Source organism: Miniopterus schreibersii, assembly GCF_964146895.1.
Source record: "Miniopterus schreibersii genome assembly, chromosome: 3".
Taxonomy (NCBI): domain Eukaryota; kingdom Metazoa; phylum Chordata; class Mammalia; order Chiroptera; family Miniopteridae; genus Miniopterus; species Miniopterus schreibersii.
In genome coordinates, this window is record NC_138103.1 from 4798519 (window position 1) to 4812518 (window position 14000).

Consider the following 14000-nt stretch of genomic DNA (forward strand, 5'->3'; position numbering starts at 1 on the left):
TCTCAAATTCTTCCAAAAAAACTAAAAAAGGGGCAATACTTCCCAACACATTTTATGAGGCCATCACAGCCCTGATACCAAAACCTGGCAAAAATAACACACACACAAAAAAACTACAGACCAATATCTCTGATGAATACTGATGTAAAAACACTAAAAAAAATACTAGCAAATTGAACACAACAACACATAAAAAAGATAATACATCATGGGTTAAACGGGGTTCATTCAAGGGAGGCAAGGAAGGTTTGACATATGCAAATCGATCAATGTGACACACCACATTAACAAAATAAAGGATAAAAATCACATGATAATATCAATAGATGTAGATAAAGCATTTGATAAGATACAATATCAATTCATAATTAAAACACTCAATAAAATAGGTATAGAAGGAAAGTACCTCAATATAATAAAGGCCATAAATGACAAACCCTCAGCTAGTGTACTTCATAGTGAAAAACTGAAAGCTTCTCTTTTAAGATCAGGAACAAGACAAGGATGTGTCCACTCTCACCACTCTTATTCAATATAGACCTGGAGGTACTAGCCAGAGCAATCAGGCAAGAGAAAGAAATAAAAGGCATCCAAATTGAGAAGGAAGAAGTAAAAGTGTCACTTTTTGCAGATGACATGATTCTGTATATAGAAAACCCTAAAGACTCCACCAAAAATCTATTAAAAACAATTAAAAAAATACAGTAATGTTGAAGAACACAAAACAAATGTACAAACACCCTCTGCATTCCTATATACTAACAATGAAATTTTGGAAAAAGAAATGAGAGAAAAAACAAACACCAACAATTCCTTTTGCAATTGCAACAAAAGTAATAAAATACCTAGGAATAAATGTAAACAAAGGATGTGAAAGACCTATACGCTGAAAACTACATGACATTTTTAAAAGAGATTGAAGAAGACACAGGAAAATGGAAAGATATCCCATGTTCATGTATTGGAAGAATCAACACTGTTAAAATGTCCATATGACCCAAAGCAATAAACAGATTTAAAGCAATCCCCATCAAAATACCAATGGAATTTTTTTTTTTTTTAAAGAAATAGAACAAAAGATTACCAGATTTGTATGGGACCACAAAAAATCTCCGAATAGCTATAGCAATCCTGAGGGGATGGGGGGGAGGGGGATGGAGAAGAATTTTGTATTTGGTTGATATAACCAAAAGAGAGACCTGCAGACCTGCATGTAGCACACTGGAATATAAACACCTCCAAAACTAATTTGGATTTGCATGGAAGGATCTGGGATTCCCAAAGTTGTGGGGTCAGGAGCTCAAATCAAGGTTAGGTAGACCTTTAAGAGGCGATGTAATGCCAGTAAATTCCAGTATACTTGAATGCTACATGCCTGCAATTGACCCAGATAGATTGAGAGATCCAAGAGTCCCTCCCATGATGAACACTCTGACAGAGGAGATTACAGGTAGGCAAGTGTAAAACATTTATGAACAGAAATTAATATTCTAGACCAGAGATTTTCAACCTTTTCATCTCATGGCACATAAACTAATTACTAAATTTCTGAAGCACATGAAAAAATATATTTCTTGCTGACCTGACCAAAAAAAATAGGTACAGCCCTAGCTGATTTGGCTCAGTGGTTACAGTGTCGGCCCCTGGACTGAAGGGTCTTGGGTTCAGTTTCATCAAGGGCACATACCACATACCTCGGTTGCAGGCTCAATTCCGCATGTGGGAGGCAACTAATTCATGTGTCTCTTTCACATAGATGTTTCTCTCTCTGTCTCTCTCTCTGTCTCTCTCTCTCTCTCCCCCCCCCCTTCCACTCTCTCTGAAAAGCAATGGGAAAAATATCCTCGTGGGAGGATTAAAAAAAAATTGGTATAAATTTGATTCCTTCATGCTGCATGCCTATTGTTGTGGTGGCTATTGTTATTTCTTTATTGGTCAATCTAAGGGAAAAGAGGTCAGTGCCCCTGACTAAATAATTCGATATTACATGTTTTAAAAATTCTTGCACACAAGTTCTAGACTCTACATTTTAAAATGAGTGTATTCATAGAAGTCCACCATTATAGTTTATGGAAAACCTGATTCTATTCTGGAGGGAGGAGAAAATTTTATTATATACTGTATACATTTCATTTATATCTTTCTCAAAGGAAGTGAACAGAATTCCCATAACCTTTTATTAGCATGTGATCTTTTTCTTGGTATTTCTAGTAACAAACATTTACAATGAACTGTAAAATAAGTATCCGTTTCATCAAGAAAAAGAGATTTGTGGAACAATACCTTGTACAAATGTTGGATCTGGATACCTGCCACCAAATCAGTAGGTTCAGCTTCAAAATATTTGTTTTCAATTGTCTTGTAAAATTGCTGTGTTTCATCTTTTGTCCTTGGTTTTTCCCCACACCAGTGCGAGCGCTGAGAAGACAGTAAAAATGTAGTTACTGCAAAAACACTGAGAAACTGAGCAGTAGAAATTAGTCTGGCCTGTTACCCTTTATGTTGAGATGGGCAGAAAGTTTCTTGGGATTAAATTTTAGAAACAATTGGCTATGATATGAATCCCCAAGGCATAAAAATAGACTACTCTATTTAAATCATAACTGTCCAAAGAAAAACAAAAGGAGGTCTGGCTAGCATGGCTCAGTGGTTGAGTGTCGACCTATGAACCAGGAGGTCATGGTTCGATTCCCAGTCAGGCCACATGCCTGGGTTGCAGGCTCGATCCCCAGTAGGGGACATGCAGGAGGCAGCCAATCAATGACTCTCTCATCATTGATGTTTCTATCTCTCTCTCCCTCTCTCTTCCTCTCTCTGAAATCAATAAAGACATATATTGTATAATTTATCTTTAAAAAAATTATTATAAAAAAGAAAAACAAAAGGAAATAACTCCAAAATGAGGTCACAGCAGAATATATTATATCACTCTCATATCTTTACAAGCTGCCCATTTTGCTATGGTTCTGACTCTTAAGACATGTGGGCTAACCAAACATGGTGAGTGCCAAGATATGGAACATAACTAAACCTCTCCTTGTTAGCATCCAAAAACCCCATCCTATGTTAATTTCTTTATGCTGGAGTTTAATTCCTTATGAAATACTTGCCTGCAAAAGTAATAGATTACTAAGAATTATAAAGTTTGGGGTTGCAGGCCATGATCTACAGATTATTTATATTTATATACAGTAGAGGCTGTATAGTGTGTTTGGAAAAGGCTAGTGAATTCATATGTTTAAAGTAATTAGAATGATTCTTTCAGCTGACCTATTGATTCAGTTACAGACAGTGCAAAATTAAGTAATGATGCCTTTTGTATAAATTACAAAACAGGTCTATAAGGACTGTGGCATCTCTCAACAACAGGAGCAGTACAACTCACCAGCAAAAAAAAGTTCCATGGCTTGCGCACGCCATACTCCCCCGGAAAGACTGCTTCGATGTACCAGGTCACGAGACCATACAAGACAGCATCAAATAGAAACATTCCCAGTATGTAGACAAAGACAAAGTTCTCCACTGTGACTGGTGAGAAGATGTTACTCCATTTAAGTCCAATTTCTAAGAGATAAGAGGAGACATTTAATCTAGGTGGCAACTGAGACAGAGTTATTCATATGCATCATAAAGAGTGAAAAAAAGTTAATATTTTCTAGAGATTCCTATTTTACTCAGCTACTTTCTTATACTGTTAGAATTTGGGACTGTTAGAATCTGAGCAAGCAATCATGTAATATGCCTCCTACTATGCCAAAGACAAACAAATACTCAGTAACAAGTAAAACAAAAATAAAATATACTACAAAGTCAGGAAAATAAGTTTTAAGAAAAATAAGCAGACCTATGGGCTAAGACAGTGTCTCCTCTCCCAAGGCCACCCTCACGCTAAATGTTCACTGGTATATATAATTTTGGAAAAATGGAGTCACTGAAAAGTAGAGATGAATATGAACTAAATAACACAGACTAGTGGGATTTTTGCATAGATGTTGCATGGATGGAAAAAGAAAGAAGTTACTAAAAGCAGGCCTGTGTCACTTTATCCCTACCCCTAAAGAGCAGGTGGCAACTCCAAAGGAGCAGGGAGAGACCCTAAAAGACCTGAGTAAATTTATGGAGGGAATGTGCTCATGCACTATAGGTAATGGTATAAAGTAGCGTGATTTTTTTGAAGAGCAGTTTAGCAATAACAGTAATATTAAAACTGAATATCCTATGAGAACATGGCAAAATTTACAAGGTTAATACTCACTGTCTACTTCTGCCCTGACAAGGAATTTAGTTCCCAGTTCCATTAGAATATTTGAGCTAAGAGAGGAAGCCAGCTTCTGGGTGAGTGTCATCCGATGGTAATTTGAAGCGACACTGTTAGCTGGAAAGTAGGTGGCAAAATAAATGAAACCTCCAACAGATACAGCAAAATGTGCTGCCGGTAAGAAAGAAAGAAAGTCAATTTAAGCAATCTGAAAAAAACCTGAAATGCAAATATCTTTTTTTTATTGTAAGAGTGCACTAAAGTAAGCACATTGAGAATAGACGTTGGTCTGCCTGGCTCACCATTGCTTCCTCAGTACATTATAAACTGTCTGACACTTAGTGCTTATAAGTAAGTTTTGAATGAATAAAAGATAAAAATTAAAACATTTAAAAAATGACTTTTTCTTGAATTTATCATTTTATATGCAGTAACTATGACTATTACAGCTTTTAATGGAAATTGATATGTTTATTATCACTTGACATAAAATATTGTAAATACTATCATTGGCATAACCAGAAAATACCTAGACTGTGTTTCCAGACACTGATATTCAGTCTCTGTCATGGTACTGTGGGAAAGAAGGTGCCTAACATAAACAGAGATACAAAGTTGGTGTCAAAGAGCCAGATATGGTTTAGAGTATGAAGTGCTCCAAAAATGTGACTCTGATAAAACATTACAAAGAAAATTCTGGTTAAGAGATCAGTTAACCTCATCTAGAGTTAAAATGCTGCATCCAAATAAAAATTAGATATTATGAAGTAAAACCTATTATTCCACTATTAGGAGTGAGTCTTCCATCTCCTCTTTTTTTAAATTCTCATTTGAAGATATGTTTTTATTGATTTTTTTTTTAATTCTTATTTTTTTAGAGAGAGAGGAATGGGGAGAGAGAGAAACATCGATGTGAGAAACATCAATCAATTGCCTCCTATACCAGCCCCAGCCGAGGGTTGAACACGCACCCTAGGTATGCGCCTTGACTGGGAATCAGACCCACGACCTTTTTGGCGTACTGGACAACACTCAACCAACTGAGCCACCCAGCCAGGGCCCTTCTCTTTACCTCACACCTCACTCCACATACTTCATTCACCAACTAGAGCATTTATGTTTTATGCACCAAATGAGGGTTATTTTTTACAATTAAAATTTTAAGGAGAATGAGAGAAGACAAGTTGGAGACAATATTATCAGATGCACTTGATAACATTAAAATACAGCAAAAAAATAACAGAACTTCTAAGATAAATACAGAAATTTACAATCATAATGGGAAATTTAAACATATCTCTCAAGTAATTGGTATAACAAGTAGAAAAAAATAAATATGTAAAAAAGTGAACAACATGATTAACAAACTTGGCCTAATGAAAATACATCCTCAACTACCCCCAACAACCTCATAACAAAAATTTTTCAGACATATGTGGATTATTAATTTTTAAAAACTGGAGTTTAACTAGGCCATAAAATAAATTCCAAAAAAATTTCAAAGGAATTAAATTAAACTGGCAATCAATAGCTAAAAGATAACTATGAGAACCCAATATTTCGGGAAATTAACAGACACAGTTTTGAACAATTCTGATTTTAAGTAAGAAATCATAAGGAAAATTTAAAATATTTTAGTGGAACAATAACAAAAAGCTTCCTTGTCATCAAAATTTGTACCATGCAGCCAAATCAGTACTCAGATGAAAATGTCCAGCTTACAATTCATTTATTAAAAGAAATAAGCCAAACATTCATTACCAGAAGGTAGAAAAATGGCAATAAACACAAATAAAGTTTAAGGAATAAATAATAAATATAAAGGCAGAAATTAATGAAGTATAAAACATAGTTATGACGATCAATGAAGCCAAGGTTGATGCTTCAAAAAGTCTAATAATGCTAATAAATGTATTATGAAGCTGATGAAGAAAAGAAAAAAGGGAAATTATAGGACAATTTCACTCTTGAACATATAGGTAAATCTTAAACCAAATATTAGCAAACTTAATCCAGCACATAGACAAAGGAAAATATATGCTGGTATTCAAATTAATTCTAAGAATACCAAATTGGTATATTTAAAAATCAACATTTATCATTCATACTGTTCACTGATAATTTCACCATCACAAAAAATGCAAATAAAAGTGCTGAATAAAATTCAACATGCTTAGCTAAGATAAAATTCTTATAACACTAAATGAAAAGAATCTCCTTCACTTACCAAAAGATATACTTAGATACTTTAAAAGTTTCCAGCTAACATCATACTTCAAAAAGTTGTCCCAGACCTCAATTTCAAAGTGGTCATGTGGGAGAGTTTCACCCACACCACCAAGCAGGTCTCTAGGACATGAGCTGGGTGTCCTGCAATGCAACTCAATCTAACACTACCCCGAGATAGTATCAGCTTCCACAGTTAATGGATTTAGTCCTATAAGACTGCCCCCCAAAACCAACTTTAGATGCCAGTCACAAGCCTAGGTTGTCTCCTTTGCTTCTGCTAACTTTAGATCAGAAGTTCCAAGGACCTCCTCCCCAGGTCCGATTTATTTGTTAGAGCAGCTTACAGAACTCAGAGAAACATTTTACTTAGTAAATCACCATTTTTCTATAAAAGGATGGAAGTCAGACACAGCCAGATGGAAGAGATGCACAGGGTGAGATATGAGGAAAAGGTGTGAGGTTTCCACGCCCTCACTGAGTGCACCACTCTCCTCAGATCTCCACATGGTCACCAACCCAGAAGCTTTCCAAACCAGTTTTTATGATAGTTTATAGAGGCTTCATTAAACAGGTATGACTGACTAAACCATTTGCCACTGGTGACAGATACAGATTCAACCTCCAGCCCCCTCCCCTCTAATCACATGGTTGGCTCCTCTAGTAACCAGCACCCCCTATATTTAGGTGCTTTCCAAACCAAAAGACATAACAAGTGACACTTTTGTTGCTCTCATCCCTCTGGAAATTGAAATTATTTTTGGATCTATGTGCCAGAAAAGATGAGAGATTTTGTTGCTAGTAGATGAAGTAGTTCTTCCAACTGAAAGAAAGAATATTGGATAGTAACTCAAAGCCCTATGAAGAAATAAAGAACTCCCGTTAGGGTAACTGCATAGGTAAATATAAAAGTCAGTATTTTGGTATTTTTGGTTTGTAACCCCTCTATTTCTCTCTATATGATTTAAAAGATAAATTCATAAAATGATTATAAACATATGTTAATAGGTATACAAATATAAAGATGTAATTTGTGAAAATACCAACATAAAAAGGGAGTGGAGATTGACAGGAACAGAGTTTTTCTATACTGCTAAAGCTAAATTGGTATTAAGTACTTTAAAATGTTACTTGTAATCTTCAAATTATCCCCTAAGAAAAAAAAATTGGAAAATATACAGAAAAGGAAATGGAGTATAAAAGGAACAAAAAGGTACATATACAGAAAATAATTAGCAAAATAACATTTGTAAGTTGTTCACCAATTACTTTAAATATAAATGGGTTATTCTTTGAATGTTTGGTAAAATTCAGCTGTGAAGCCATCTGGTCCAGGACTTTCGTTTGTTGGTAGTATTTTTATTACTGCTTCAATTTGATAAGTTGTAATCTGTCTATTCAGATTCTCTGATTCTTCCTGATTCAGGTTTGGAAGATTGTATGTTTCTAGGATTTTATTCATTTCATTCAAATTGTCCAGATGGAGTGATGAGAGGTCATGTTGGTCTCTCCCTTTGAAGTTCCAACAATTTAAACAGCTATAATTCAACAAAGAAAAACCTGCTCAATGCACAAACATGTCTAAGAGATCCATGCATTGAAACATCTGAAGGCGAGTAAGTAGGAGCAAACCAGGGAGGTGGAAAGGGAGAAGAGTTGAGACAGCCCAGAAACACAGCCTGGAGATCACACCCCAGAGCTCACTAAGGGGCTCAGCCTGGAGAGAAGAGGTATCAGGTTGCCCCGGCACTCCCTTCAACTGCAAGGAGCAAAGAGATACAGTGAGCATTCCTGCAGGAGTGGTCAATATGAGTTGTGACTGAGCCCAGTGACCTGGACAGGGATGAAGCACAGAGGTGCAGACACTGTTGTCAGGCAATTGGCATTCTAGACAAAGAAACAAAGCCACAGAACTTAGCCACCTCCTGTCACCATTCCAGAGCTAGCAGCAAGCTTCAGAAGAAGCTGAAGCTATGAGTGTCAGGTTGTAGAGCATATTATCTGCCAACCTAAAAACTGGTACTACAGAAACATTTTTTCACTAAGTAACAGGTGTACTCTGTGACTAATCCCAGGGTTCAGTGGAGACACAGAGGGAGGCTGCAGAGGTCTGCCAGTCACCATTACTGGGAGAGCAAAGCAATGAAAGAGGTGGCCAACTTCTCCCAGCTCACCCCACCCACACACATTGCAGTTGTACGACCAGCAGCATCTGGCTTCAGGGGACAGCACTGGGATTTCATGAATTTAGAACACCATTACCCACCACAATCCCCCATGGGGTTGGTCCCCTAAGACTCAGGCCACCTGAGCACAGATGAGATGCCCACCATCCCAGGAAACACAGGCCATTTTTCACCACCTCACAAAGATCTTAAAAGTCAGAGCAGTGCAAGAGAACAAAAAAACCTGTGATTCAGTGCCAAGTACTGGAAAACGATAGAAAGGCTTATTAACCAACTAGAAAAACGCCACTCATATATAGATATCCAGACAGAGAAGGAATCCATCAAATATCACAAATAACCAATAAGGCAGCACAGAAAGAAAGCTAAAAATCTCCAGCAAATAAACTTAAAAACATGGAAATATGTGATTCAAATGACAGAGAATTTAAGACTGCAGTTCTGAAAAAACTCGAGATGCAAAATACAGATAAGCAGTTTAATGAACTCAGAAACAAATCGAGTACTTTACCAAAGAGATTAAAACTTTAAATAAAGAACCAAGTAGAAATTCTGGAGATGAAGAACTCAGCAAAAAAGATAAGATTGACTAGTGAGCATAAGAAAAACAGCTGAGCAGATGGAGGAAAGAATTAGTGATAATGAAGATAGTATTCTAGAAATGAAGAAGAGGAAGGAAAAAAGTGACTTGAGCATAAAAAATATAAAAAACTCTACAAAAACTATCTGACTCCATCAGAAAAAGCAATATAAAAATAAGAGATGTACCAGGATAAAAGGAGAGGGGAAAGAGAGCACAGAGACTATTCAAACAGTTGATGAGAAATCCCCAAACCTATAAAAAGAACTAGATCTTCAAATCCAAGAAGCAAAGAGAACACCTAATTACCTCAATCCAAAAAGGCCTTCTCCAAGGTATATTGTATGAAAAGTGTCAAAAATTAATGACAAAGGAAGAATTCTCAAAGCAGCCAGGTAAAACAAGGCAGTAACCTACAAAGGAAATCCCATTAGATTATCATTGGATTTCTCATCAGAAACCCTACAAGCTACAATTGAGTAGAATCAAATATTTCAACTACTGAAAGAGAGAAATTACCAGCCAAAACAATAATATATCCAGCAAAGTTACCCTTTACATATAAAGGAGAAACAAAACCATTTCCCAACATACAGAAGACGAGAGAATTTACCACCAGAGGACCTCCATTGCAGGAAATACTCATGGGGGTTATTTTACCTGGAACAAAGAACAAAAGGTCCCAAAAGTACAGGGTAGGACAAAAGTAGGTTTACAATTGTTTGTATGGAAAACAACACAATAATAAATAATACAAGAATAAACACTATGTTTCACGTAATCACAACTTGATCTTACATGAGTAAGATCACCAACAAACTCAGCATAAATAGGGATAATTTGTGACAATAAAAACATAAAAGAGGAGGGGGTAAAGGTCTGATTTTGTGAAGGGAGATGGAGATAAGATGTATTCAAAAGTAAAAGGACTACTGTCCGTTTGCATACATGAAACTTCCTTTTGCATAAACCTAACATAACCACACACAAAAACCTAAAAACTGAGACAAATAACTTAAGAAAAAAAGAAACAGAAAAAAAATTATGGAATACCATCAAACCAAAAGAAATGACAGAAAAACAAAGAGAAAGAACCAATGGAAGCACAGAGCTACCCCAAAACAAAAGATAAAATGACTTTAGTAAATCCTCATACATCAATAATTACCCTAAATATAAATGGACTTAATTCACCAATAAAAAGGCACAGAGGAGCAGATTAGATTAAAAAACAAACAAACAAAAGCCAACAACCATATGCTGCTTTCAGGAGACACATCTCAGCTGCAAAGACAAATACAGACTCAAAGTGAAAGGGTGGAGAATGGTGCTCCAAGCAAATGGCATCCACAGAAAAGCATCTGTAGCCATACTTATATTTGACAAATTTCAAGATAATAAAGGTAACAAGAGGCAAAGATGGCCATTTTATAATGATAAAAGAAAAATTATACCAAGAAGACATAACATTTCTTAATATATGTGCACCGGTCAGAGAGCAACGAAATATATAAAGCAACTACTAAAAGAATTAAAGGGAGAAACAGACCAAAACACAATCATAGTTGGGAATCTATGTACCCCATTGACAGCTGTAGATAGATCATCAAAACATAAAATCAATAAAGAAATACTGGCCCTAAATAAGACATTGGGCCAAATAAACATAATTGAAATTTACAGATCCTTTTATCCAAGAACATCAAATTAAGCATTCTTCTCTAGTGCACATGAACATTCTCAAGGATAGACCATATGATGGTACACAAAATTAGCCTCAACATATTTAAGGACATTAAAAACATACCAAGCATATTCTCTGATGACAATGCTTTGAAATTAGATATCAAGTAAAAAAATTAAGTGGATAAAAACCACAAATATGTGGAGATTGAACAAAATACTACTGAAAAATGACTGGGTCAAAGAAGAAATAAAAGGTGAGATCAAAAGATATACAATATTTCTGGACTCTCTGTTCTACTCTACTGATCTATATACCTATTCTTATGGCAGTACCAGGCTGTTTTGATTACAGTGGCCTTGTAGTATAGTCTTATATCAGGTATTGTGATACAAAGAAGAACTTTGTTCTTCTTCCTCAAGATTGCCGAGACTATTTGGGGTCATTTGTGGTTCCACATAAATTTTGGGAATATTTGTTCTAGATCTGTGAAACATGCCATTGGTATTTTAATAGGAATTGCATTGAATCTATAGATTACTTTGGGTACTATGGACATTTTAATGATGTTAATTGTTCCAATCCCTGAACACGGTATATTCTTCCACTTATTTGTATCTCCCTCAGTTTCTTTCATCAATATCCTATAGTTTTCTGAGTACAGGTCTTTTACTTCCGTGGTTAAATTTAGTCCTAGGTACCTTATTATTTTTGTTGTTGCAATAGTAAATGGGGTTATTATCTTAGTTTCTCTTTTTGATAGTTCATTGTTGGTGGGTATTAATTTTGTATCCTGCTACTCTGCCAAATCCAATTATTAGCTCTAGTAAGCTTTTCGGTGGAGTTTTAGGGTTTTCTATGTACAATATCATGTCACCTGTGAATAATGACAGTTTCACTTCCTCCTTTTTAATTTGAATGCCTTTTATTTCTTCTTGTTGTCTGATTGCTGTGGTTAGGACTGCCACAGCAATGTTCAATGGAACAGAACAGAGAGACCAGAAATCAACCTATGCCTATATGGTCAATTAATATTTGATAAAGAAGACAAGAACATATAATGGGATAAAGACAGCCTCTTCAATAAATGCTGTTGGGATTATTGGACAGGTACATGCAAAAGAAAACTGAAACTAGACTACCAACTTCATCATACACAAGAATAAAATCAAAATCTATAAAAGACTTAAATGTAAGTTATGAAACATAAAAATCCTAGAAGAAAACATAGGTAGCAAAATCTCAGACATCTCTTGGAGCAAAATTTTTGCTGATATATCTCCTAGGGCAGTGGAAATAAAGAACAAATGGGACTACACCGAACTAAGAAGCTTCTGCACAGAAAAAGAAACCATCAATAAAATAAAAACAGAACCCACCTCAAGGGAGAACATATTTGCCAATGATACATCTGATAATGGGTTAATCTCCAAAACATATAGAGAACTCATACAACTCAACACCAACTAACAATTCAATTAAAAAATGGGTAATGGACCTGAATAGACACTTCTCCAAAAAGACATACAGATGGCCAAAAAATACATGAAAAAATGCTCAAGGCCACTAATCATTATGGAGATGCCAATTAAAACCATAATGAGATATTAACTCACACCTGTGAGAATGGCTACCATCAAATCAATAAGCAACAAGTGCTGGTGAGGATGTGGAGAAAAGGGAACCTTAGTGCACTATTGGGGGGAATGCAGACACCTGGTGCAGCCACTATGGAAAACACTATGGACTTTCCTCAAAAAATTAAAAATGGAACTGCCTTTTAACCCAGCAATCCCACTTCTTGGAATATATCATAAAAATCCAGAAATACCAATTAAAAAAAAAAATGAACCCCATGTTCATAGCTGTGTTATTCACAATAGCTAAGATCTGGAAGCAGCCTAAGTGCCCACCAGTACATGAGTGGATAAAAAAAGCCCAGGTACATTTATACAATGGAATACTAGGCGGTCATAAAAATTTAAAAAAAATGAAATCTTATCCTTTGCCACAGCATGGATGGACCTGGAAAGTATTATGCTAAGTGAACTAAACCAATCAGAGAAAGACAAATACCATATGATCTCACTTATATGTGGAATCTAATAAACAAAAGAATCTGACGAACAAATAGAAACCAAGACATAGGTACATGAAATAGTCTGACAGCTGTCAGAGGGCAGGGTGGAGGGGGAAACTGGATGGAAGACGGTGAAGAAATTAGCCAGACAACATTATACATAACCTATGGACACAGACAACAGTGTGGTGATGGCCAGAGGAAAAGGCAGGCAGAAGTTGGGTGGAGAAGGGCAGAGCGGGGGGAAATGAGGACATCTGTAATAGTGTTAACAATAAAAATAAAGAAAAAAAAAAGATGTGTGGAGACAAACTAGAATGACAATAAAACAACAAAACTATTGAAATGCAGGGAAAGCAACAATAAGAGGAAAGTTTTTATCATTACAGGCCTATCTCAAAAAACAAAAAAAATCTCAAGTAAACAACCTAACATGACATCTCAAAGAATTAGAAAAAGAACAAAAGCAGTGCAAAGCCAGCAGAAGAATATAATAAAAAATAGAGAATTACATAAAATACAGAACAAACAGACTACACAAAAAATTAATACAACAAAAGCTTGTTATTTACAAAGATTAATGAAATTGACAAATCCCTGGCTAGACTCACTAAGTAAAAAAGAGAAAAGACTCAAACAAAATCAGAAATGAGAGAGAAGTTACCACAGACTTCACAGATATACAAAGGATCTTACTAAAATACTATGAAAGACTGTATGCCACCAAATTCAATAACCTAAAAGAATTGAGTCAGTTCCTAGAAATCAATAACATTTCTAGACGGTAGAGTATTATGCTGAGTGAAATAAGCCAGTCAGAAAAAGACAAATATCACATGATCTCAGTTATAAGCGGAATCTAATGAACATAATAAACTAATGGACAAAACAGGTCCAGAGGCATGAAGATATGGAACAGACTGACAGATCTTAGCAGGGGTGGGGGGAGATAGGAAAGATTAACTAAAGAACTCATACACACATGT

The 14000-nt window shown here is 35.7% G+C and overlaps 1 protein-coding gene across 1 annotated transcript in view; it reads right to left on the minus strand.

Moving 5' to 3' along the window:
• The window catches only part of LOC308554460 (phospholipid-transporting ATPase ABCA3-like), a gene marked incomplete at both ends in the record, with an annotated part of 195441 nt that overhangs the window by 112764 nt on the left and 68677 nt on the right, over nt 1–14000 (minus strand). Inside the window, 3 exons of the mRNA XM_081131700.1 lie at nt 2284–2418; nt 3386–3564; nt 4256–4429. Coding sequence (XP_080987826.1) covers nt 2284–2418; nt 3386–3564; nt 4256–4429 — 488 coding nt within the window. The remainder of the gene's footprint in view (nt 1–2283; nt 2419–3385; nt 3565–4255; nt 4430–14000) is intronic.